The 26,832-nt window shown below is 38.4% G+C and overlaps 1 protein-coding gene across 3 annotated transcripts in view; it reads right to left on the bottom strand.

Annotated features, from left to right (window-relative positions):
• Positions 1-3,178: 3,178 nt before the first annotated feature.
• ITGB6 (integrin subunit beta 6) overlaps positions 3,179-26,832 on the bottom strand; it is a 151,796-nt gene continuing 128,142 nt past the window's right edge. For all 3 annotated transcript variants that reach the window (XM_054562332.1, XM_054562333.1, XM_054562334.1), the window contains 4 exons: positions 25,472-25,569; positions 19,571-19,690; positions 10,769-10,935; positions 3,179-5,251 (listed from right to left, as the gene is read on the bottom strand). In XM_054562332.1, the coding sequence (XP_054418307.1) occupies positions 5,153-5,251; positions 10,769-10,935; positions 19,571-19,690; positions 25,472-25,569 (484 nt within the window). In that variant the 3' untranslated portion in view covers positions 3,179-5,152. The remainder of the gene's footprint in view (positions 5,252-10,768; positions 10,936-19,570; positions 19,691-25,471; positions 25,570-26,832) is intronic.

A 26,832-nucleotide genomic window follows, 5' to 3' on the forward strand; every position in this document is an offset into this window, starting at 1 on the left:
AACCCAGGCATGTGCCCTGACTGAGAATCAAACTGGTGACCTTTTGGTTCACAGGCTGTTGCTCAATCCACTGAGCCACACCAGCCAGGATGTGTTGCATTATCTTTAGATGTTGACCTGGAACAGGATTGGCTGCTATGCAAGGACCATGAATGTAAATATATTTCTGGCTGAAAAAGTGAATATTATTTGAGCAGCAACTTTCCTCAGGAAACATGTACCTAAGAATTACAAAGGTCAGACTGAAGTTTCAAACTGAACTAGAACCACTTGTGAAGTCTTGAAGCTGTTAATGACACCAGATAATGTGTGTGAGTCGAATCTGTGTTTTCCAGTGCCTGATTTCTCCTAGGACCTGGCGCCAAGACAAACTTATGAGATGCAAAACTTCTGGGGTGCCTATGCTGCTTTCTCTTTGTTGGCTGTGCAGCCAAGTGGAGAAAGCAGATAATCACATGTTCCACCTTTGCTCAGACTAAGGTGATTCATATTTCGATGTTTCCCAAACACAGATAAGCAGCATTTGGTGCCCAGGGTCCACAGCCCAAAGAATTAATGTCTTGGCCCAAGTTGCATGTCCACCCTTCTGGGCGAAGAGGCCTCATCTAAGACTGCAGGCATGTAGTGCTAGGGCATCGGCCTGAAGTCCGAAATCCAATATCCTGACCTCTTAAAAAGAGCTATTGAACACTTAAGGGTCTTTTTGTTTGTTTGTTTTTCTTTTTTAGCTGTGTTGACTTGAGTGTGTTGCAGTATAATGAAATTTAACAGAAGGGAGAATTTCTATTTATCATATTTCGTTCAATCCCTGTTTTTCGTTCTCTTTGAATAAGGATTTTTTCCCATTTATATTCCCATAAGATGAGGATGATATAAAACCATAATGAATCATGAACATTTAAATAAATGTGCTCTTTTGGGAGGTCAGCTTTCTCCTGTAGTTAAAAAATAGTGCTGGTGAAATTACTTCTCAAGTACCACGTCTCTTCAAGAAATATTAGACGGATTGGGTGTGGAGATGTGAAGGAGAGAGCAAATTGGAAGACTCTGGGTTGCTCTGGGAGGATTTGGGGTCTGCCATTTGGGGGGTTTCACAGGAGTATATGAGGGCCCAACTGTTTCTGGTGTTGAAGAATCTTAAAGGGGAATCCAGACCAAGTTAAATCTACCATATGAACTCTCAGATGAAACCCCCATGGAGCTTGGCCTTCTCACTCTCATTTTGAAGGTCTCAGGCTGTAGGCGCGAAAGGATGAGAACATTTGAATGTACAGCCAACCACCCCCACCCCATACATCTCATTCTCAGTAACACCCACACACATTTGTTACCCCAAAGACTTGTTTTAAGATTTTATTTACTTATGTTTAGAAAGAGGAGAAGGGAGGGAGAGGAGAAAGAGAGGGAGAGAAGCATCCATCAGTTGCTTCTTGCATGGCACCCACTTCCCTCTTCTCGCTCCATCCACTGGCACAACCCAGGCATATGCTCTGACTGGGAATCAAAGTGGCAGCCTTCCAGTTTGCAGAGAAACATCAATGTGTGGGAGAAACATCAACTGGTTGCTTCTTGCATGCCCCCAGCTGGAGACCTGGCCCACAGCCCAGGCATGTGCCCTGACTGGAATCGAACCAGCAACGTTTTGGTTCGTAGGCTGGTGCTCAGTCCACTGAGCCAGGGCTAAAATTTGTGTTTCTTCATAACCCAGATCCAGCTGCCACTCTGGACTTGGGCATAGGATTTGCTGCGGCCACCCAACCCTGGTGAGTTAGGTGGAAGCTGGGACTCTCCTACCAAGGGGACCGTGAGTCCATGCTGGGGTGACTCCCAGTTTAGATCTGGGTGGGCCAGGTGGATCTGGGATGTGGATAAACGGGACCCAGTACCCTGGCATTATACATATAATTGTTCATTATCTTTTCCCCCATTTGGAAGTCCAGGGGCTGCTTATATTGTTCATTGCTGTGTCCATTATCCTAAGAACAGGGTCTTGGCATATACTAGATACTTAAAAATACTGAATAAATGAATTTATTGAGCCCCAGATATGTGTCAGGGGTTGTTATAGATACTAAAAGAGATAATCATTGGCACCATCTCACAGATGAAAAAAATTAAGGAGAAGAGTGACTTCCTCAGTACTATTCAAAATGAGAGCAGTTTCTGGAATTTCCAGACTTCTGGCCTTAGATTGTTTCAGCACAAAATTACTCTTGACTTGACTTTCTCTTTCATTTTGTAAGAATTGGGCCTTTCTAAGACACAGATTTATAAAACCATTTTTTATTGTATTTTTTCCATTAGCATTCCCCTCTCCCCTCCCATATTCTCTTCCACCTCCACCCACTCCCCACAACTTTTTCTACACTGACTCCTTTTTTAGTATTTGGTCTCTCTCTGTTGTTTTCCCCCCCTGGTTTGGGAAATGAGCACGGCACTATGGAATCTGCCAAATGGATGCCCAGAAATGTAGCCCCGCCTAACCATATTAATCAGCTTGGGTGCAGTGCCCAGTACTACAGACCGGGTGGCTTAAATGACAGAAATTTAATTCCTTACAATTCTGGACACTGGAAATCCCAGATCAAAGTATTGGCAAGGCTGGCTTCTGCTGAGGCCTCTTTCCTCGGCTTGTAGATCGCTGTCTTCTTGCTGTGTCTCTACGTGGTCTTCCCTCTCTGAATGTGTTCTAATCTCTTCTTATAAGGATACCAATCATAATAGATTAGGACCCAATCTAAAAACTTCATTTTAACTTAATTACCCCTTCAAATATCTTATCTTCAAATGCAGCCACATTCTGAGGTACTGGGGGTTAGGACTTCAGTACATGAATTTTAGGGTAGGAACCACAATTTGACCCAAAACACTAACCCTGTTTTCACAAAATATGGGGTAATGTCCAGGTCTGTTTTAAAAGACTTCGTAATGTGGGTATTATAACCATACAGCAAGTTACAGCTCATTTTCTGCTGTCTCGTGTGTTTTGTGGCTGCATCTTCCTGCTCTTCTCCTTGGCCCCAGACTGAGAGCAGCAAGGCGGTCAGGGCAGGTCAAACAGGGATCCAGAAATCCAAGAAGAGGGTTTTGTACCAAGTAAATAAAAGAAATTATCATCCATCTAAGGCTCATTGTTTAAATTACCATGTTTATTTATGTCAACACAAAATACAATAAAACAACTTACAAAACCCATTTTATCTTCATGTAACATAACTCTTCAGTGAACAGAAGTACTACTGTTAATGTTTTGGCCTTTTCAAGGTCCAGCCTTGGGTCAAAACAGTATTCAGACAAATAGCAAATTCTTCTCTATATATACACAGAGGAAAACTTATGTTTTCTAAAATCCCATTCCAGTTATAATACAAAATATCACATGTCGAGGTGAATACTACTGTAGTGTCATCAGAATCGCAACTTCCTTGTTGCTCTTGATTTTCCCCAGACCTTGGGCTTCAGTCAGGAAGTAGAGGGTACATCAGCCCTTCAGGTTTCCAAGGTGATTGCTTAGTAATTCTTTTAATATAGTGGTGTACTCCACAAGTGTTTGATTTACCTGAGTTATTTAGAAACCAGAAAAAGAAAGGTCTCCAAGTGATCAATGTGTACAGATCTACCTATAAGAATTACGAAACTTATTACAGATGACTCTGTGCCAGTTCAGTGGATAAACATGAAGCCTCTATTACAGAATCAACTCCTCACCTAGTAAAAGACTACACATTACAATTTGCTTAAAGGTACCAAACATGGCACAAAAGTACAAGACTTTGCCTGTATTCCAGTAGCCTAAATGTTATACGTTCAGTCAAGCAAATGATGGTTACTGCTTAACTCACAAAATCCTGCTATCGGTTCACTAACAAAGGAGTCAGCCTTGTGCTGGGGAAAGAAAAAAAATGGTTTGGAGCTAGGAGATCTAGATTCTGGACCAGTTCTGCTTAACTTTGAACCCTAAATTCCTTACAAGGATCAAAGGAGAAGAAAGTGCTTTGTAAAGTAGTGCTTGCTATAAGAAATATTGTTCTACAGGATCCATCTCTTCAGTCAATCTATGGATCCCTAATTATCCACATGTATTTTGCAAGTAAAATCCTCCTTTTTAAAGTTAACATATGACACATAGTTACCGTATGCTGCTCAAATGTCAGGTTAGGTTATGCCCATGGGAAAAGAATACTGGCCAAAAAACCTATTACTCATGAGGAACTTTTTTACTCTTGGTGTGCTTGATTTAAAACCACTTAAAGTTTTGTTCCTTTTTGTAATATTGGTGCTTTTGTTAAATAAACTAACCATTTAAAGTGATTCTTTAACAAGAAATTAAAATTTTCATATGACAGTTACATGGGTTAGACTGTGAAACTAAGTAAAATAGATTGAAAAATATGGGAGAAGCAATAGTTTGAAAACTCAGAATCAGGAGGGAAACAGTGTAGAAGTATATTTTTGGGTAATTGAAAATAATCTAAATGACAGACTTGTTATTTTTGTTTTTTACCAGTGACTTCCCAATTTATAAATTACTTCTTCCTCATTCGTAAAATAATCTGTACTTATTTGTGTGCCTGACTTTTAAGTTCAGACAAATCCATAGAAATGAACATTTCATTTTTATTTTTATATTTGGAACATCTTTAGAAGAATTGCATTCTTTCAAATGAAGTAAAATCAGAACCTCACTTTCCATAAACTAAAAAAAAAATCATCCTTTAAGAAAGGGCATTTTTTACTAAAGGTTTGGAATAAATTTGCAAGTGTATTCAATGTGAGCAGATGGACTTGTGACTTTGCTGAGACAAAGACTTCAGGTGTTCTGGCAACAAATGAGATTCTAATTTCAGACATTTTTCAAATGCAGATCAGGCTCCCACAAATCATTTTGATGATTATTTTGAGACATTAGTGCAACAGAGTTACTATACCCCAAATGATCCCCAAAGTCACCCCTTTGCTAAGGATATTTTTCTTCTTGATTATTTTGAACCTGCCAACATAGTCTCTGCCCTCCTAAAGAGGATGACTGATCTCCAAATGACCTATTATTATCTTAAACCAACCTCATTTTGAAGCAACAAAGAAACGAAAATTAAATAGTGCATTAACATTTTATATCAGTGAAACAGACTTTTTCCAGCATAAAGTAGTTCTATCCATCCGTGAAAAGGTCCACCTTTTGTTTTTCTCTGTGTTTGTAGGTTACATTTTTAAAGGTGCTGGTGGAGCCTCTGTACAATGGATTGGTTCCCTAAAAAGTAAATAAAAGAGGTTAAAATGAAAATATGTACATTCAGTTATTACATTGTTTTAATATATCTAAATAACTTCATTGTACATTACTAATTGGAAGAGTCAGTCTCACTCTTGAAGCCATTTAAATAACTTTGATTAATTTGATGTCATACTTTTAGTATTTTAAAATTTATATATCTTCATTTTATTTTTTAAATAATGTACAACTAGTCCCACATGTTAACCTTTTTGGAAATGCACTAATTCACTGATAGAAAACAAGACTTTAGTTTTTTATTCACTGCTATTTTACCAGCACTGTAGAGAGTGCTTATCCCATTGTAGGCACTCAGTTATTTATTGAAGGAATAGAAATGAACCAATAGGTAACTCGGAAGTGAAATGTAAAGTAAAAAATAGGAAAAGTGAACTGGTAGAAGCATACAATGATGAATGACACAGTAGCATCTGCCTTTAAGAAACATGTTTATGTTGAGAGCCATCAGAGAGGCGCACAAATAATCTTGCTGAAAATGAGATCAAAGTTCAGAAAGAGGAGCAACAAGCTACTTGGGAGAAGCAGGGAAAGTGAACACTTACTCTGGATAGTAAGAGAACTTGGTGGCTTTTGCTTACTAGTGTGTGAATCGGAGTGTCACAACAGTCTGGTGTTTGGGACACCGGGTCCCAAGGCAGGTCAGTCAAGATAGCTTCGCCCTTGGGGCAGTGGGGAGGTTGTGTGTGATGCCTGGATAAATTGCTGTGTGTTCAGCTCTACATGTGCTTGCAGGTGCTGTTATCAGGACCAGAAGGACCATGGCTCTCTAGGTGGTTGGAGAAATGCCAAGCTTGATCCTCCTATTTCTCTCCTCTGGTTTAACTGTTCCAGGCAGGCACGAAACAAACTGTAAGGTACAGTTTCTTCTCTCCCTCTTCCCAAGGTTGACCACACAGGCTTTGGTGTTGGACACCGTGCAGCACTATGCTGCCTTACTTACGCAACTCCAAGCCTCGATGCCCTGATCTATAAGAGGGTTCACCAATGTGCCCACCTCGGCTTCGAGGTAACGTACTTTAGCGTGGTGCTTGGCACATAGTTAAGTTTTCAATACTGTCTCTTCTTATTAGCTCTTATTTATAGCTCATCTTCATATTTGGAACTTCCTTTTCTTTTATGTCCTGGAGAGTATAATAAAGATATTTACCCCCAGCTTTCATACTCTTAATATTTCCAAGCCCATTTCTGAGTATATATGGAGTCTATGTAACACTTAAGACTCTCCAAATTACTACATCTGATACTTTGGTCTCCTTCTACGAATTGTAGAGATAGTAGCAATTTCTAGGCATAGGTCTGAAAAAAAAACATGATCATATCGGCTTTCTCAGAATATTCTCAGAATATTTCCCTCAGCTCTCAGGAGACCTGAATAAAATTAAAGCCATTCCCTGGCCTCTCCCACCTGTTGCCCTTGGATCCACCACAGTGTCTTCACTTTGAGGAAAAATGATATCTGCACCTGTTTCTATGCTGCTCAGAGCCAGCGGCCTGACCTCGACTGAGTAACACATTATCTTTGTTTATGTGCCTTTGGAGGGAGATGCTATTTCAGTATCAGGCAAACAGAAAAGAGGCTCCCTGGTGGTGGATGATGAGTAAAGGCCAAGACACCATGTTGTCTCTGCTCCTGAGGTCAGCCCGGATAATTCTGAGGGCCCTCTAGTCCCTATTCAGTCCTGCTGCCGTAAGAACTTGGGATCTGGAGAGTGAAGGACATACTGAGGTGGTCGTAGGCGCATGTAGGGTGTTATTTGCAAGCAAATTCACATATGGAATTATATTAAGTTTAAGAGACTCTATGCTATTAAGTTTAAGTTGGTTATGGAAGAATAAGGCACTCAACTGAAGAGGACAGATGGAAAAATAAGAAGTTCAGGGTAAGGCTAGTGAGTAAGGCCACTGTCCTGGGGGAAGAGGGTGGCTTAGGAAACAGACAAGACACCCTGAAATTCAGAGTAAACGGCTGTGAGAAGGGCCAGCTTACATCTGCGTAGGACCAGCAACTCTTTTGTGAGCCTCCTCCCATTTCACTTCAGACATATTAAAATGCACCCCCATGTTACTCTGTCACTTATATGTACTATAAAGGAGGTGACTTAAGTTGTAATTGACCAATCGATTGCACAATGTTATTTTGTAGACATTTAGTTGAATGTTTAATTTTGATTATTGTGGTTTTCATCCTGTATTTCAAAGCAACTTCATTTATTCAGACCTACAATATTTTGGGGGTCTCTTGCAAATCTAGCTATGAGGCCTGGGCATGCTAATATGGGGGGATGAAAAAAGCAGGCCCCAGTGTAGTAGGGGGGTAAGGTGACAGTGCAAAGGTGGAGAAAGAGCAAGCATAAATTGGGGGTGGCAGAAGTATTTCCTGCCCTCAGAGGATGGTCAGAGCTCAGGAAAATGAGCGCAAACCCGGTTTTGTTGACAGTAGACAATGTGATGGTGTCAGATATCGCCTCCTCTGTGCCATGCTGGTGGCAACCTCCCACAGGAGGTTTCTAGCTGAGACACTGGCTTTTGTCTGGCTCCATTTCAGGTGAGTCTGCAATCCTTCACTGTTTAGACAAGGTTGGGTTTCCCCCAACCATCTGGGGTGACCAAGCTAATTCCCCCAGGCATCTGGGGATACTAATTTAGGTCGAGGATTCTGCAAATGCAATGGCACATTTTTAGAGCTTGAAAAAGTGGTAATAAAAAGCTCTCTGTCATGACCCACGGCTCTCCTAATGATTGCCTAGCTGCCAAATGCAGACCTGATTTGCTTAGCACAGTACAAAATCAATCCATGACTGCTAGAAATGTCAGACTGAACATCTTTTGCCTCTAGTTAATGACTTGTCATCCTAGGAAAAATGTCTAATCAAAAATGAATTTAAATATCTTTCCTTTCTGTTTTCATAAAGAATGTGGATGGGGAGATTATTTTTAAAAGTAATAAAAGATAACCTTTCTTTACAGCTATGATGAAATGTTTCAAGAGGCAAGAATGAAACTTTCATCCTCAGCTCTGTCACCTTTGAAGTTCAATGGGGATCTACGGGTCAGGAGACCCATCTACCTCTACCATCTGTGGAAGGCCCCTGGCTTTTAAAGACCAATCAAATTCAGTTCTTCAAGAAGAAATAGATTTGAGATAAAAACAGAATCAAACTGAAGACTTCAAAATGGATACACTGAGCAACATTTTAAAAAATAAGATATATTAGTGAAATTTGAATTCAATTATTTGAATTAAACCTCTTTGGCATCCAAGTGAATAGTTATTACCCAGTCATTATCTAGTCAAGGGCATCAAACATTTGGTATTCAAAGAGACTCAGTTTAACAAGGGAATAACATTTTTCATTCATGCTTTTATCTGTTTAATGCATATTTTTGTTCCATTTTAGATGTAGAAAGAGCAAAAATTTAGCATCTGAATTTCAGTCATGTATTACATCTTGAGGGAAACAATTCATGTTTTGGAGAAATTAACTGTTAATTAAAATGTTATTTTAAAGATATTAATCACTAGTCAGTAATCATGCTTCTGTATGAGAACATTAAAATGTGCTGGTTGGTAGATACACATCACATAATTGCCCGAGTGCTTGTTTGTGGAACACCTGCTTATTATTTCTAGGAGGGTCAAGGCTGTGCTTGGAAGAAGAGGCTGCAATTAGGATTTCAGCTTCACCATGGATCAACAGTTTGGGAAATCTCCTAACTTCTCAGAGCCTCAGTGTCCTTACATTCAAATTGTCGTTATCAAGATGACTTTAGAGGGCTGGTGGTTGTTTAACTAACTTCTGCTATTGGGTTTGTTTTCGTGTGTCAACTTGACCATATTCTTTTGCCTGGTTGCCCCTCTGACCACTGCCAGGCATTTGCTTGACAGTTGGTGAGAGTTAAAACAGCTATGGCCAGTGGATCAGGTGAAGTTAGCAGCCTCAACACTTTGGCCTCCAGGTACAATGTTCTAAGTTACTGAAGTAACTTGTAAAACTACCTGTGGCCTTGTTAAGGATGAATAATGTATGTACTCAATGCAAATCCACAACTGATTTTCCTCAAGGGGCTTATTTTTAATTATGAAAAATCCATACATACACAAAAGAAGAGAAAAGCTGAGGAAAGCTGTTTAACAAATCTCTTGTAGACCTATCATCCAGATTCAATAATTAAGATTTTGCCACATTTGTTTCACCTATCCCTCTCTCTTTTTTTGGCTGAATGATTTCAAAGGAAGCCCAGCCTTTGTTTTCTTTCACCCCAAAATCTGGAATATTTTTTTAATACCACCATTATGCCATTATATACCTAATTAAATTAACCACAATACATTGCATCATTTTAATACCCAGTCTACATTAACCTTTTTCTAGTTGTCAAAAAAATATATATTTTTTTGACTATTCAAATCAGGATCAACATAGGATCCATACATCGCATCTGGTTGTTGTGTCTAAAGGTGTCTTTAATTGGAAGATGAAGTAAATAAAATTTTTGACTGTCCTTTGTCCTTTACCATATATATGATTATTTCAAAATAACTGTATGAGATATAAACATCCCTTATCAAGGTAGATTTATCTAAAACAGAAAATCCCATTTGCTTTAGGAATTGAAGATATCACTAAAGACTTAGAGAAAAAAATGTTAGCACCAATATGTTTGGCTAGAAAAACCCAAACAAGCATTGTGCTTGCTTGTATTTTCTCCTGTGATATTACTGTTTTTAGAATCAGCAATGTAGGATAATTGCTATTAGCTAGCTGGACGCACCATTAGACATAGAGAGATGAAATTAAAACCATGAAATTGTTTCTATGGGCCTCTAGAAATGTAATTATCTCTCTTGCGGAAAAGAAACACAGAAAATTGGAGTCCTGTTTTGTGTTTGCTTACTGTAAAGAGGCGACACATAAATTAGACCTATTGAGTACATATATTTAAAGGTTGATATGTTTTTTTTTTAGGTAGCTGTTTGAAATTTATGCTGTTTAGAAAAACTGGGTGGTATTGTAAAACTCTTCTCAACTTTGCTTTGTAACCTATTATGAGTAATGTGTATGTGCATGGTAATTGGCATGGACTGTCTAGTACTCATGAACCTTACTCCATTAGCTATAATGTAAATGTTTATGGTTCATCAAATAGGGCCTGAGGGGTTCTCCTGGTGGTGAAAAATAAAATATATGCCCTTCATGTCCATAGGTCACTAAACAAGAAGTTTCATGAGCCTCCAGAGTGGGGGAAATCCCCCCACTGCACTCAGCGACAAATGGATGCTATGAGGGCCACCTGGGACCCAAATAATGGACAAAAGCAGAACAGAAATCAAAGCTGTTGGGGACTTGGTGAGAGACGTAGAGTGAGGACATGACATTCTAACTCACTTTCAGAGCAGAAGAAAGCTGATTTCCCATTTCTTCTACAAGACACTTTTTCCCCGAGACAAGGAGTCACCCCTGAGTGTTCACATACCGTTTGCCACTTGGCTTTTGACCTTTCTGCTTCGAATTTGGCAACTTCTTTACGATCATGAAATGACACGAGCAGCTTCCAGATGCACAGGAGGACAACCCCAATGAGCAGAATAGCCAGTGAGACCCCCAGCATGATCATGGGGATGTTTGGAGGTTTTGAACACTCTGAAAACAAAGAAAATTGTATTAAGAAGATGGGACAATGAACATTTCTCATTAAATTTTCCAATCCTGTTTTTTCTCCACTAGAGGGAATATAGTAACACCTTTTATTTTGCTGGGTTTTAAAAAAATTGATTACTTTTTGTAGGATAGTCCTATTCCTTCAAAATACAACAGAAGATAGAGTTTGATTATTCAAAGCAAATGGATATACATTTGCATGGCTGACTCAAAAAGAGTTAGAATGCAAAAGAGTGAAAATTAATGCACATGGAATATTTAAAGGACCATAAGTAAGACTATAGTTTAATCACTTAAGATGGTCTCTTCTGGGTGTATGATAAAGTAGAAATGGGATGAGTGTGTATGCACACATACACATTACTTTTTATTTTTATTTATTTATTTTTAAAAATAAATTTATTAATTTTTTTAGAGAGAAGGGAAGGGAAAAAGAGGGGGATAGAAACATCAAAGTGTGGTAGCCTCTTGCACGCCCCATACTGGGGACCTGGCCCGCAACCCAGGTATGTGCCTTGACCGGGAATCTAACTGGCGACCCTTCGGATCACAGGCCGGCGCTCAATCCACTGAGCCACACCAGCCAGGGCCACGTAATTACTCTTTAGTCGATTGTTTTAAAACTGTCTTAGAGACTATATTCAAAATGATATAAAACCTGCCCCTTGAAAAGTTTATTTAAATAAGCTAGCTACTGCTTCTTTATTAATTAATTAATTAGTTATCTTTTTAATGGACAGAAGAGAATCACGGCTTTCAATTTTATTTTAACTCTAATGCCTGATGTCCTGGAAAGTTCCTGGACTGGGGTCAGGAAAGGAGGGTTCAGTTCCCATCTGAAGTACAGCAGATGCCTAAATCCACCAAACCCTTTCATCTCTCTGAAGCCCAGGACCCTCATCCGTAAACAAAGGTGTGGGACTTCGGTGCTCCCTTAACGTCCCTGACAATAAGACTAAGCCAGGTGCTCGTGCTTATTCAACCCACAGCTTCCCATATCTCTCCTCTGTGTCTGAATCAGTGGGTCTTGGATGCAGCCACTGATTTTTTTTTATTACTAAAAGTATCCCAAGGGATTGTTATCTTCAGGGAAGTTTGGGGAATTAGATGTTTTGCATAGACTTTTTAACTTGAACATTCTATGAAATCTTATTTTGACTATTGATGATATTAATGTAATTTTGCAATTATAGACAGAATGACTGTAATCCTTGCAATATGCCTGGAAGACGACACATTTCTTAATGAAACATTATAATTAAGCTCTCCCCTTGCTTTTATGGGGAAAAATCCCATGTAAAAATTATCATTAAATATCTGCTTCCCTCTGCAAGCAGTGACTCAAATCCATGGTATCTGGGGAGAAAATAAATCATGCTTACTTTATTTTAACTCTTAGTGCTTTTGGATATTTAATAAGGAGAATTTTAGACACAGGACTACTTTCAAGGTAAGAATTTATTGCTGATCTGAATTTGAGCAGGATTAATGACCTCCTAACGATGTGATGCCTGGCCTCACACATATTTGTTATTTGGAAAAAGAAATATGAAAGGATATTATTCAGAAATAAGTTAAGGAGCTAATGAAATAGCAACTACAGTATGAAGATCTAAAGACTGTCTCTAGTAGCAAATGAATCATGGCTGCTTCTAATAGGTTAGCAACACTCCTGCAAAGAAAGAAGCAGGTGCTTGTCAATGAGAGTATATACTGGCTACATCTTTGACCACAAAATGTCTGGGTTGGGGCATAACATGCTCTTGATTAAAGCAAGATGAAGCTTGCTAAGGCCATGAAGCCAGAACGTGAATCAGATGGGCTCTCTTAAAAAAAAAAAAAAAAAAAAAAAAAAGGAGGAGCAGGCATGGCTTGGCAAAGGTAATTATTTTAAGAGTTTAGAGTCATTGGAAATTATATCTTTCTCAAGACAAGGTCTTGGTCCAAGTACCAAAGCAGGTATTACACAAAACCCAGGTAAGTGCTGCACCGGATTCTAAGGTGCTGAGTTCCTAATGCCTGAGTTCCTAAGGTCCTGAGTTCCTAATAGTCTGGTAGGTCCGCCACATGTGGCCATTGAACACTTGAAATATGACTTTTCTGAACTGTATTGTGAGACAAATAGAAAATACACAATAATTTTGAGGACTTGGTATGAAAAAACTGTAAACTATCTTATTAATAAGTTTTTATATTATTACACATTGAAATGACAATATTTTGGATATAGTAGATTAAATAAAACATTATTAAACTTCACCCTCTTTAACATTTTTATGCAGTTACTTGAAAATTTAAAATTATATATATGGTTTGCATTAATATTTCCATTGGACAGTGCTGATCTAACATACTGATTGTATTTTGGAGATTCAAATATTTATTATGATTGTACAGCCAGTAGGAGGCAATATAGCACAGTAGTTAAGAGCACGGACTCTCAGTAGCTCTCCAGTTCCACAACCAGCGCTGGGACATAATTGTTGCACTAAACCTAGCAAATTGTTTAAATTCTCTATGCCTAAGTTTCATTACCTGTAAAATGGAAATAATAACAATACCTTCTTTATATGGCTGTTGAGGGTATTAAATGATTTAACATGCGCAAAGCAAATAGAATAATATCTGACATAGGGTATTAGATAGAGCTTAACTGAGAGTTGCTATTACTACTGCTACTACTAATACTGCTACTACTACTACTACTACTACTACTACTACTACAACAAACTCACTCCTCCTCCTTTTCTAACCTCAAGACCTCAAAGGCCTGAACCTCCGACCTAGAAGCCATGGGTGTAGAATCTACACACACATCCTGCCCAGGAAGGCTCCCCAACTTTCATTCTTGACTGGTCCCTTGTGATTGAGGCTCTTATCCTCTAAAAGCTTTAGAGGATGTAAGAAAAAAAGATAAGCAAATCTCTCCCTACCCCTGATGACCCTTCACTTTTTCAATTTGTTTGTAGGACCCTGGGGATTCTTAAGCTCCACCTCCTCCTTTCCCATTTTACCTCTTTTCTATCCAGTCCTCCCATCAGTGGCCCTGGATTTCTCTGGTCTTAAAGCTATGAGATGGGACCGCAGACTCCTGGGGCCAGGCTCTACCCTCAGGTCCTGGAAGGTCGGGCCTCCAGGAATGGCAACATTTGCCAGGAAAGTGGCCTTCTTGGAGCTGTCAGGTGACTGCTGTTAAGCCTCAAGGAGGTAACTTGTCCCCTACCTTTCCCTACTACAAAAAAGGCATAGGGAGAATAAAACGCTTCAATAAAAAGGCATCAGGGCATCTGTGTGCTCTTGGAAAGATGGCATCTTGATGTGCCGCTTGTGTGAAAGAATAAAAGGAAAAAAACCAAACAGTTCAATAATGAAGAAGCATTTAACAGCCAAAGGCATGTTTCTCTCTCTCTCTCTCTCTCACACATACACATGAATAAAGAAAATAAAATAAAAATCAAACCAACTGTATACAAGCCTCCTTCCCACCCCCGAATTAAAATCAAACCCTATTCTGGAAGTTTGTTTTTTAGAACTCATTTTTCCAATAAAATTAATACTGTAAGGACTGGTTTTACTTTCAGAAAAACTTAAAGTTTTAAAAGTGTTAAAGCCAATGCCATGGTCACAGAGAGTTGAAGGGTATAGTTGAAGAATTTGACTTTATAAAACAGACTATGAGAAGGCTGGATATTTTGTGCTACAAAGTAATTCTTCCTTGTAAAGCAGGATTCACCTTTACTTTTCTTAATGGCCTCTATGATGCATTTTATATATTCATTTGAATGAAGTCGATTTACATGAGATTCTCAAGAACAAGTCTCCAGGTGCACTCTGCCCGCCTGAGCTTCAAGGTCATGGTCACTATCATGGCCTTGCATCTTGCGTTGTGCCCACCTCTGCCTCTCCCTGACTCTTAGCCCTACAAAGTGGTATTTTCCTAATAATGTTCTCTTGGTTGGTTTACAATGCCTTGAATTTACTTTTTAGTTACTTTGGTATGCTTTGGTTTTTACACTCTGAAGTTATGGCAGTTTGATATTCTTGGTTTCAAATTCAGGACAATTATTTTGTCAGCACACTGATGAGCAAGCAAGAACACACAACAAAACACACGTGCCTTCTAGCCTGCCCTCGCTGCTATCATCTGGGACCAGAACTTAGGCTCCAAGCTTTCTGGGGGAGGAGGAGGAGGAGGAGGTTGATGGCAAGGTCTGGAAAGGTACCATTTAATGCAGCTGTCATTTCTGCTGGGAAGGTTTAGGGACACGTCTTTAACTAAAGACAGAACATGGTGAGGCTCCTGTGAGTATCAGAGAATGAGGCCAGGCCTGTTAGGGCAGAGTCACTCAAAGGAGGCCTTGAAGCCATCTGTGTCAGAGTTGCCTGGGCACACATCAGGCCTGTTGATTCAGGATGCAGGCATTGTAACCCGCTTCCCAGGTGAGTCTCATTCTCATTAAAGTATAAGAACTTCTCAACAAAAGTACCTTTCCCACTGTTCTATTTTCTCTCTATAAACTTCTCTCTCCTCTTTACTGAAGATGTGATTTTTACTTGACAGCTTCCTGAGTCCCAAGCTGACTCCATGAGCTGGTGCAGATGAAAAGCCACAGAAGCAATGGACTCAGGTCACTTCCTTCCTCATTTTCTGCTTCATGTCTTTTTGGATTCAGCAATACCATTTAATGACCCATGACTCTAAGTTATGAACTGGTACATGTTTTATATGCATATTCTATTTAACCCATGAGTCAGTCCTCAAAAGAAAGTATTATTATTTTTCCCACTTTACAAATGAGGAAATAGAGACTCAGAGAGGCACATATATTCCAGAATGTCAAGCAGCTATTCAGTGGTGGGGTAAGACTTGAGCCAAGTTTTGCCTGATTCAAAACCCATTCTTGTAGACTGTTATGTTCCTTCCTGTTAGTCTTTTCTAAAGACACACCTTTTGCTTACATTGAATTTAACATTTCTATAACTCAACAGCAAGCTTTCTTGGAGAGGATGATTGATCTAGATATACCCATCTTGTTATCTGGCCTTAATAAAAGATATTGGAGGTAACAAACTCATTCATCTTTTTCTTGTTTGAGAAGCTCTTTATTTCTTCTTTACTTTTAAATGATAGCCTTACTGGGTAAAGTAGGCTTGGTTATAGGTCCTTGCTTTGCATCTCTTTGAATATTTCATGTCAATCCCTTCTGGCCTGAAATGTTTCTGCTGAGAAATCAGCTGACAGTCTTATAGGAGTTCCCTGGTAGTTAACATTCTCTTGTGGCTTTTAAGATTCTCTCTGTGTCTTTAACCTTTCCATTTTAATTATGATGTGTCTTCGTGTGGGCCTTTTTGGGTTCTTCTTGTTTGGGACTCTCTGTGCTTCCTGGAATTGTGTGTCTTTTTCCTTTACCAGGTTAGGGAAGTTTTCAGTCATTATTTTTCTTTTATTTAATCTTTATTGGAATTTTTTTCATTACCATTTAGTCTCTTTAAACCCTAACCCCAGAAATCACCACACTGTTGTCCATGTCCATGACTATGTTTTCTTTTTTGTTCAATCCGTGCATTCCCTATCCTCCCCTTTCACTTAGCTCCCATCCTGCTCTTTAGTCATTATTTCTTCAAACAAGTTATTGATTCCTTGCTCTCTCTCTTCTCCTTCTGATACTTCTATAATGTGGGTGTTATTACCCTTCATGTTGTCCCAAGTGTCTCTTGAACAATCCTCATTTTTTAAAATTCTTTTTTCTATTTGCTCTTCTGATTGGGTGTTTTCTGCTACCTTGTCTTTCAAATTGCTGATTTGATCCTCTGCTTCATCCAACCTACTATTTATTCCTTCCAGTGTATTCTTCATTTCAGTTACTGTATTCTTCATTTCTGACTGGTCCTTTTTTATGGCCTCTATGTTCTTATACATACTGTTGAGCATCCTTATAACCATTACTTCGAACTCTATATCTGATAAATTGTTTGCATCCATTTCATTTGATTCTTTTTCTATAGATTTCTCCTGTTCTGTTTTGTTTTTTGTTTGTTTTTTTTCATTTGGAGCCTGTATTTTTGTCTCCCCATTTTGGTGGCCTCTTTATCTTTGTCTCTAAGTATTAGACAGATCTGCTATGACTCCCAGTCTTCATGGGGTGGACTTAGATAGTGGGTATCCTGTGTGGTGCAGTGGTACAGTCTCCTTGATCACCTGAGCTGGGTGCTCCAAGAACATTCCTTGTGTGTGTCATGTGGGCCCTCCTGTTGTAATTGAATCTTTATTACCTTTGGCCCACTCACGTGTGGGATCAACTCTCTGGCTGGCTGACTATTAGGTTCAACCCTGACCCCGGAGTGCAAGCTGCTGTGCAGGTGTGGACTACATGAAGTGGAATTTGCCTTAGGAGGGTCTGGTGCCTGTTGCAATCTCCCTTTGAATATACCACTTGTAAACTTGCTTTAAAATTTAGAATTAGTGTTCTAAATTTTAGAAACACTTATTGGGTCCTGCTCCAATGTTGTCTAAAGCTGGCCACTGGGTGTATTGGTTCTGGGCTTCTTGGGAAAACTCTGGTGCAGGACAATGTAGATGTTGCCTGTGAATGGCTCTCAGCAACCTGTTTGTAGCTATAAACAATCCACAGTTTGTGGCTGCCTCTGCTGGGCCTTGGTATGCAGGAGAAGGACCAAACTGTGCACCAAGGCTGACTTTTACCAACACTGGGTCCGGGGGCAAGTGAGCAAAAGTCCCAAGGCACAACAAGGTACTGGCATAAAAACAAACAGACATAGAAATCAATGGAACAGAATAGAAAGCTCAGAAATAAACCTACACCTTTATAGTCAATTAATATTTGACAAAGGAAGCAAGAATATACAATGATAATAGAGATAGTCTATTTAATAGATGATGTTGGGAAAACTGGACAGATAAATACAAAAAAAAAAAAAAATAAACTTGACCACCTTCTTACATCATACACAGGAATACATTCAAAATGAATTAAAGACTTAAATATTAAACCTGAAACCATAAAATCCTAGAAGAAAACTTAGGCAGTAAAATCTCAGACATTGCTCATAGCAATATTCTTTCTGACATATTACCTCAGGCAAGTAAAGCAAAAGAAAAAATAAACTAATGGGACTATATCAAACTAACAAATTTTTATACAGCAAAGGGAACCATCAACAAAATGAAAACAACCCACAGAATGGGAGAACATATTCGCTGATACATTTGATAAAGGGTTAATATCTAAAATTTAAAAAGACCTTATAAAACTCAACACCAGCAAAGCAGACAATCCAATTAAAAAATGGGTAAAGGACCTGAATGGACATTTTTCCAAAGAGGACATACAGATGGCCAACAGACATATGAAAAGATGCTAAATGTCACTAATCATCATAGAAATGCAAGTTAAAACCACAATGCGATATCACCTCACACCTGTTAGAACTGCTTTCATCAATGAATCCACAAAAAACAAGTTCTGGCAAAGATGTGGAGAAAGCAGAACCCTTGCACACTGTGGATGGGAATGCAGATTGGTGCAGTCACTGTGAAAAGCAGCATGGAATTACCTCAAAAAAATTAAAAATGGAACTGTTTTATGACCCAGTGATTCCACATCTGGATATATATCCGAAGAAACCCGAAACACTAATTTTAAAGAACATAAGCACCCTTATGTTCAGTGCAGTTATTTATAATAGCAAAGACTTAGAAGCAGTCCAAGTGTTCATCAGTAGAAGAATGGATAAAAAAAGCTGTGGTACAGTTACACAGTGAAATACTACTCAACCCTGACCAGGTAGCTCAGTTGGTTAGAGTATCACCCATGATACACAAAGGTTGAAGTTTCGATCCCCAGTCAGGGCAGATACAAGAAACAATGAATGAATGCATAAATAAGTGGAACAAAAACTCGATATTTCTCTCTCTCTAAAATCAATCAATAAAGAATTTTTTAAAGTTATAAAAAGTTGACAAATACCCCACCCCTCCCCCAAAAGAAGGAAACATTAGCCTTTGTAACAGCATAAAAGGACCTGGAGAGCATTTTACTAAGCAACATAAGCCAGTCAGAGAAGGACAAGTACCATATGATTTCACTCATATGTGGAATCTAATGAACAAAATAAACTAACAAGCAAAATAGAAATAGACCCATAGAGAGCAGGCTGACAGCTGTGGGTGGAGGCATTCGGGGCTGGTTTGGGTTTGGAAGGAGTGAGCAACAAGGAAAGAGGGAGAGAAAATACTCCTAGACACAGACAGTGGTGTGGTGGTTGCAGGAGAGAGGGGGTGGGGAGAGGTGGGGGAGTGTATAGGGGGGATGGGTGGTGATGGAAGGGGACCCAATACAGGGTACAGATGATGTATTGTGAAATAGTGAACCTGAAACCTGTATAATTTTGTTAACCAGTGTCACCACAAAAAAAATTTAATAAAAAAAAGAGATATTGGAACACATCAAAACTTTCAGTCATTGGGAAAGTAGAGGCACTTCATCATAAATCTGGAAATGTCTCCCCTGGCAAGCTACCGAAGTGTCTTTCTGGTTGTTTTCTCCTCTCTCATGTAGTATCATTTACCATTGACAATGGAAGGCTTGCCACTCACCTTTCTCGTTGATGCTGTGAATGATGGTTTTCCCTTCGTTGTCTGTAGTTATTAGGAATGTAATAAGACAGTCATTTTCTCCTTGCAGAGAACAGGAAACAGAACTATCCTTTGAGAAATCTATGGATAAAGGAGTCCTTCATTAGGTTAAATGAGTTTTCAAAAGAGATTATTTTTGAAGCAAAGTAGAATTGAGTTTTAATATGCAAATAGGAAATTTCAACATTGCAGAATAAGAACAGAAAAGACATAGGGTGTTTTTCCCACCAATTGAGGTTTTAGTTTCTACTCACGTTCCAGAAGAACAGTTCCAGGTGTGGTCAATCAGGACTGACCATCAAATGCACCTATCAAACTAATGGGGGCAGGATTTCAATAGAGTGAAATACTTCAAGGCAGGTATGCCAAGCTGTCTTGGGAATAGAATGGTCCTGCCTATGGTAATGAGGGTGCTGCATGTATTTCTTGGCTGCGAGCATTTGGTAGCAAGCCTAGATTACATTTCAGAAAGAGCCTACACAGTCCAAACAGATACTGATACTTCTATGGAGGCCTTTCCCACAATGGCATAGCCAAGATTGCTGGCCATGTATCATTGCAACAGTAAATATGAATTAATATTAGGAAATGAAGACTAAAGTGTTGTGTACCTCAGGGACCAGCAAGATAAACCTCAGATAAAAGAAACCTAGGTTAAGTTTGCTTAACCATTCAGCATAGCCTCTTTCTTAATTAAAAAAAAAAAAATCCAGTTTTCCTTAAATCTTTTCCAAATAGAAATTATTTTCTTGTTGAGCTTTTTCAAGAGGCATAAAGTGAATATCATATTAGAAATTTAAAATATAGTAAAATGGTCATTCTGAGATAGTAATACTATTTATCAAAGATTCTAATGGTCTGGTACCGATGCCAAAATTAGGTAGCATTTTCCCAATTAAAAAACAACATACTTAAAGTTCTCCTATCTTATAAGTTGGAGACTTTTTCATGATACAGTTATACATACTTTTACAGAAACCTGTAAATGACTTTTGTTATTAACCTAAAATTTAAAACATATCTGATCTAAATGTACTATGGCACAATGCATCAGAATATTAAAACTGGGGCTGTCCCAGATAATCTTGGACATACTCTTGCTAAACTTACAACTTTTCTTATTAGCTTCAATATAAAAAACATTTTAATAAAACAGAATCTATATGTGCTGCTATAAATCTAACAAAAAAGGGCTATTTTTTGGTTCAACAATGCCATAGTCATATAAAGATAGAAATATTAAGTGGGTTTGCATTTAATGCCTACGATAAAAACCTCATGTCAGGGTCTGTGAGAAGTATGCCTGTATTATCTATGAAAACAGAGACTAATAAAATATTTAGTATTATTAATAAAATTTCAGATGATAGGTTTAAGTGAAGAGTTTATGAGTCTATTAGAAGCATCAATATACATAGGAATATTAAGCAACCTAATTACAAATCATTCTCTTTTGGTCATTCCCAAATGTTTATGCACAGCAAAGGAAATCATCAACAAAATAAAAAGACAACCCACAGAATGGGAGAACATATTCACTGGTACATCTGATAAGGATTAATATCCAAAATTTATGAAGAACTTACAAAACTCAACACCAAAAAAAAAAAAAAAAAAAAAGCCACTTCCTCCCAAAACAACCCAATTTAAAAAAATGGGCAAAGAACTTGAATAGACAGTTATCCAAAGAGAACACACAGATGGCCAATAGACATGAAAACATGCTCAAAGTCACTAATCATCAGAGAAATGCAAATTAAAACCACAATGAGACATCATCTCACACCTATCAGAATGGCTGTCATCAATAAATCAACAAACAACAAGTGCTGGCAAGGATGTGGAGAAAGGGGAGCCCTTTTGCACTGTTAGTGGGAATGCAGACTGGTGCAGCCACTGTGGAAAGCAGTACAGAGATACCTCAAAAAATTAAAAATGTATCTGCCTTTTGGCCTAGTTATCTCATTTCTGGGAATGTATCTGAAGGAACCCAAAACACTAGTTCAAAAGAACACCCCTATGTTCATTGGAATGTTATTTATAATGGCCAAGATATGGAAGCAGCCCACATGCCCATCAGTAGATGAGTGGGTAAAACAACTATGGGATATTTACACAATGGAATACTACTCAGCCATAAAAAAGAAGGTAATTTTACCCTTTGCAACAGTAGGGATGAACCTGGAGATCATTATGCTAAATGAAATAAGCCAGTCAGACAAAGATAAATACCATACAATTTCACTCATATGTGGAACCTAATGAACAAACTGAACTAACAAGGAAAATAGGGACAGATTGATAGATGGGGAATAGGATGATAGGTAGTGGTGGGGAGTTAGCAGGCAGAGGGATTGAGCAGAAAGGAAAAAGGACTCATGGACATGGACAACAGTGTGGGGATTGCTGGGGTAGGAGGGTATAAAGGAGCTAAACAGTAATGGAAAAAAAAAATACAATTAAGGTTAAAAGAAAGTTACCCCCCCGCACCAAAAAAAAAAAAAAAAGAAATCTAATTGCAAACCATTCTCATTTGGTCATTCCCAAATGTTTATGATTATCTAAACCACCTGAGAGCTCTGAAAATATGGATTTCAGAGATCCATCCCTGGGCATTCTATTTGAGAGGTCAGTGGTATGCACAGATGTTTGTATTTTAGTGAGTTGCTTAGTAGTATTTTTAATAAGGTGGTTCTGATTAAGAGGTTTGGGAACATCTGGGCAACAGTTGATTAATGAAGTTTGTGTTATTTCATATGTTTGATAGCAACAGAGCTGCATATATATAATTCATACTTTGGTCATTTTTAGATGGCCTTCAGCCCATGTCCTCTTGCCAAGGCCCTCCAATGGACTAGGATTCGTCAGGACTTGGGGGATGTGCCTTTTCCTGTCCGGCTGTTTTTCTCCTCCCCTCCTCTCCTCCATGACAGTGCACGCCCACTCTGTTCCTCTGGAACTTACTTAATGGAACATTTTATTCTCAGGTAGAAAATATGCGGATAGCTTATAATACTCCTTTCAGTAATATTAATCCTGTTTTTTTTTTTTAATTTTATTTTAAATAGCTACACTGAAGCACAGGGAGGTTTAGTTTACTTGGCCAGGATTATTTAAGTTTTAAAGGAACTGCTAATATAACCTTTAAGTCATGAGTCCTTTCTTGCTTTAAATACTTCACCACTCCTTTTTATGGCCCTTATGACTCTAGATTTGGCCTGTTTTACTGCGTTTGGGTATTAAAATGGTATTATTGAATGTGCAAGGAAAGGGTCCAGCTTGGGCTGGAGATTTGCATAATTAGCTGCTAAGATTTTCTTTTGTTGTTCCTAAGAAATGGACCTTTCTTTTTTACTCACCTTTGAGTGCCAGCGGTGCTGTTTTAGAATAATACAATGAAAATAAGATCTCAGGCAGCCCAGGAAATCATACTTAGACAGAAAGGAAGAAATGTGAGAATGGGGGTGAGGAAGCCGGGTTCTAGGAAGGTCCAGGAAAAATGTAGAAAATATAAACCGTCTGTACCACTGAATTAAGATAACTACGTGTCTAAGACTTCTGCTCCTGGGCCAAGTCAGTAGTTCTCAGAGAAAACAGTTTCCCAAGGAGGAAAAAAAGAAAGGGTTCTGTTGTCCAGTAAGTTTGACTACTGAGAGAACTGTGTATTTACATTTGCTGCTCCTGAAAACTTGCAATGCATATGCAAATTAGTATGTATAAGAACTCCCAGGAGTCCTTCAAGAAAACAAAAGGCTTAGCCTCCCATTTCCAAAATTTATATGACCACGGGAACTTTTTTTTTTAGTTTAGCACTTTTAGAATTAGTGTCTCCTGGAACACACTTTGAGCAACAATGCTCTGAGCACATGAACGTTGGGGTAAATTAATGATGTCTCTTTCAGTAAAGTGAATTGAATAAAGTTAAACCACATGTCCTGAGAAATGCTCACACAAGTTATCACAGCACAGTTGGGGAACAATTTATTTGGATTATAAAGTTATACTCATTTTACTCTCCATGTCCTTTTTGGGAAAGGGTAGGCTGACAAAAGACAATGTGGAAGAGCAAATATGTTCTGAAAATTTCAAGGTGATGTGATCAATGGTATAACTGGGCAAGTAACTTGAAATAGGACTTATAAACAGGCTCATTAGAAAAGTGACTTTTTTATTCACGGGCTGAGAAATACATATCTTTCTCAAATTCATCAAGATTAGTGCTTTTAAATGGTATTAGTAATCCAATTGTTATTTTTAACTTCTGAGATAGAAATAGTTGCATTCCCCTTTTTTGAATATAATTTAGTCAGTTACACAAAAAATAATGCAAATATTTTAAATGCCACTTGAGACCTAGTCTTCCTCTCAAATCCAAGCATTTATGATAATGTACTGAGAAAACAGTGTATTTAAATATAGTAACTCCCTGTTCACGATTTACATGTTTCCAAGGTTCACTCCCTTTTCCCCCTAGCATATTAGATTTCCCATGCTGCTATTGAATAGAGTTCTAGTAATTTGCAGGGCATTTCTTACAATTTTTAGTCATTTCTTGGATACACCTGGTAAATACCCTAGATGTTTGCTGTGAAATGAAGCCAGAAGGATATGCAGAGACTTTGTACTAGTTACTAATGTGGACAGTCCAAAAATGCCACTTTACTCAGTGCTTTTACGGTATCTTACTTTCGGTATTAATGTAAGGTACACAGCATTTTGTCCAATTTGCAGCTATTTGACATGTTTTTCTCTAGTCATCAGAAAAAACACAGACGAAGGATTTTATGAGCACTAATTGTGCCCCACCTGCCATATGGGATTATTCAACTGGGCACAGACAGAAATCTCAATTTTGAAACAAGGTAGGTAATTTTCAAAACAATATAAATGTCACTAACTTACTTCTCCTTGAAAATGGATTAATTTTGGTATTCTAATTCCATCGATTCAAGACACATATCCTAGAGTGTCATGAATTAGTGTCTTGATTATGCCACTTTTCCCGAGATATATCTTGGTGGCGTCCCTGAAGCAAGCGTCCCTGAGGCCGCTCTGCCTGAGCAGCATGATAATGCGGAGGGTTTGTGATGATGGAAAAACCAGTCCCCCAGATCATCCCTTCAGGAGCAGTGAGTCGTCTTCTTTGTTTCACTATTCACAAATTATCTTTTAAGTGGCCTTCTCAGCTAAAATACAACCCATTTAAATATTTGAGATGTCAGTTTGCCAGTAGGAAAAATCTGTTTTTAAGTAATTACATTTAGAAATGACAGGTGAAAGCAAGTGCAGCATTTGCTGAGTGGGTAGAGGTAATAGGACGTTCTCATATTTTGGGGTGAGACAATGGGGAATTAAGTCATGCCCATGTTTGGAAAGTTGGGAGTAAACACCTACAGAGGGGCGGGGAGGAAAAATGGTCACTACCCAGAAACTGTCTCGTGTCTGAGGGCTGCTATCAGGAAACCCATATTAGAGCTTGCTTTGTTCTTTTTTGAAATAAGGCAATGAAATAATAGAGGATGATTTCAGGCTTGGGGGGTTAACATTTAGATATTTTTCAATGTTATTTTTTTTCTAATTCAAACAGCATAGCATCCTGGAATTCTCTGCCATTGTATTTGTTGAGCAGAAGTGAACTTGCCAATAAAGCTGAAGTTAAACGAAATAGCCTTGACATTAAATTTCTTGTATCCCCAACCGTCAAGTTTTTAGCCTTATGTAATACACTTCCCCTTAATAACTAGAATGAGCGAACTAATTCTCTGGTACAAATGAAGTCAAGCCACTGAAAATCCTGGCACAGAGTTTCTGCCTCTCAAGAAGTATGTAAAGACAAGAAAAGCAATTTAAGACAAAGAGAACCTTCTTCCTCATTGATGGTCACACCAGCTAGTTTGCATTTGTCAACGCATTCTTCTTGGGCCTGGCCATCTTCAGACAGGTGGCATTCAATGCAGCTCCTGTGAACATTATTCAACAGAATTTATCAGTTCATGTCGGCAGCTGGGATGTTGCTTTACTGCTGTAACAGTGATTCGTGCTATAGAAGTGTCTCAGAGAGGATGGTGCCTTCTGTTACTTTCAGAAGACAGTTGGGTGATGTCCAAGAGGATACTGCTTTATTCTGAATTCCACTCAGTAATCAATGTTCCCTGAGCCAGCCTTGATAATAATTACTAACCTCACTTACCTCTAATGATTGCTTAAGTTTTTTAAAAAAAGTAAATTAAAAAACCTCCGAATTATTTTGGTATTTGATTTAGTTATGTTGTCATTTTAAATTTTCCTGGGAAGGGTTTATGCTGCTAAAACATAATTATAGATTAGACAAAGTTTAAATTTCTTAATAGAAGTGATCTGTATTTTAACAAGAATTCATATATGTCATGAATGACTATTTTAAAGATTCACTTTTCTGTAACCCTTTTAAATGAATCCAAACATTGATAGGGGTATTTTCAAAAGCAGAGGATTATAGCCTGGATCCTCATTAATGCAGGCTTTCAAATAAAAGATTGCTCCTTACAGAAAAGTGTATTTCTAAGAGCATAGCCCAGAAATTAAGTTATTGTAGTGATGTCTATATTACAAAGTAAAACTTAGACCCTGAATTAATCTTGTGCTGAAAATCACTTTACAAAATGATCATGTCTGTGGTAACCAAACCAACACAGTAAGTTTTCTTACTGTGGACATACATCATGGTGCCTCTCTCTTCCCCAGCCATGGAAATGTACTCTCTTCTAAGTGTACGTTCCCCACCCCTACCTATGCCTCGTCACCTCTCAGCCAAAACCTCACTTTCTTAGGCAAGTTTTTCACGACACTTACTAGTTAGTTCCCTTACAGTAGACAACTGAGTTCCTCTGAAGGAAGGGCTTGAGAACAGCAATCCATGTGGAGTGGGGATCGAAGTCTTGTCGGAAAGTTTCCTTGGATTGCATGCATATTGCATTTATCTAAGTTATATATTTATTGGGAGTGGCTTTGCAGGGTGTTGACAGAGATTGTGGAAGCTCTTAGAACCTCTACCCCTTTGTGCATCTCACTGATGGCTGCCCAGGCTAGTCTCGTGGTCCCATCTCCTGCCATACATGTAGTTCCTGCAACAGAGCACCTTATATATCTCCTAGTGTAATGGTCAGCCCAGGTATCATCATAATTACTTTTGTGTTTTAAATTTTATTTTTAAATTACAGATTATAGACAATATTATTTTGTAT

The sequence above is a fragment of the Pteronotus mesoamericanus genome, unplaced genomic scaffold (assembly GCF_021234165.1).
Source record: "Pteronotus mesoamericanus isolate MK-2021 breed Mesoamerican mustached bat unplaced genomic scaffold, CSHL_Meso_final scaffold_651, whole genome shotgun sequence".
Taxonomy (NCBI): domain Eukaryota; kingdom Metazoa; phylum Chordata; class Mammalia; order Chiroptera; family Mormoopidae; genus Pteronotus; species Pteronotus mesoamericanus.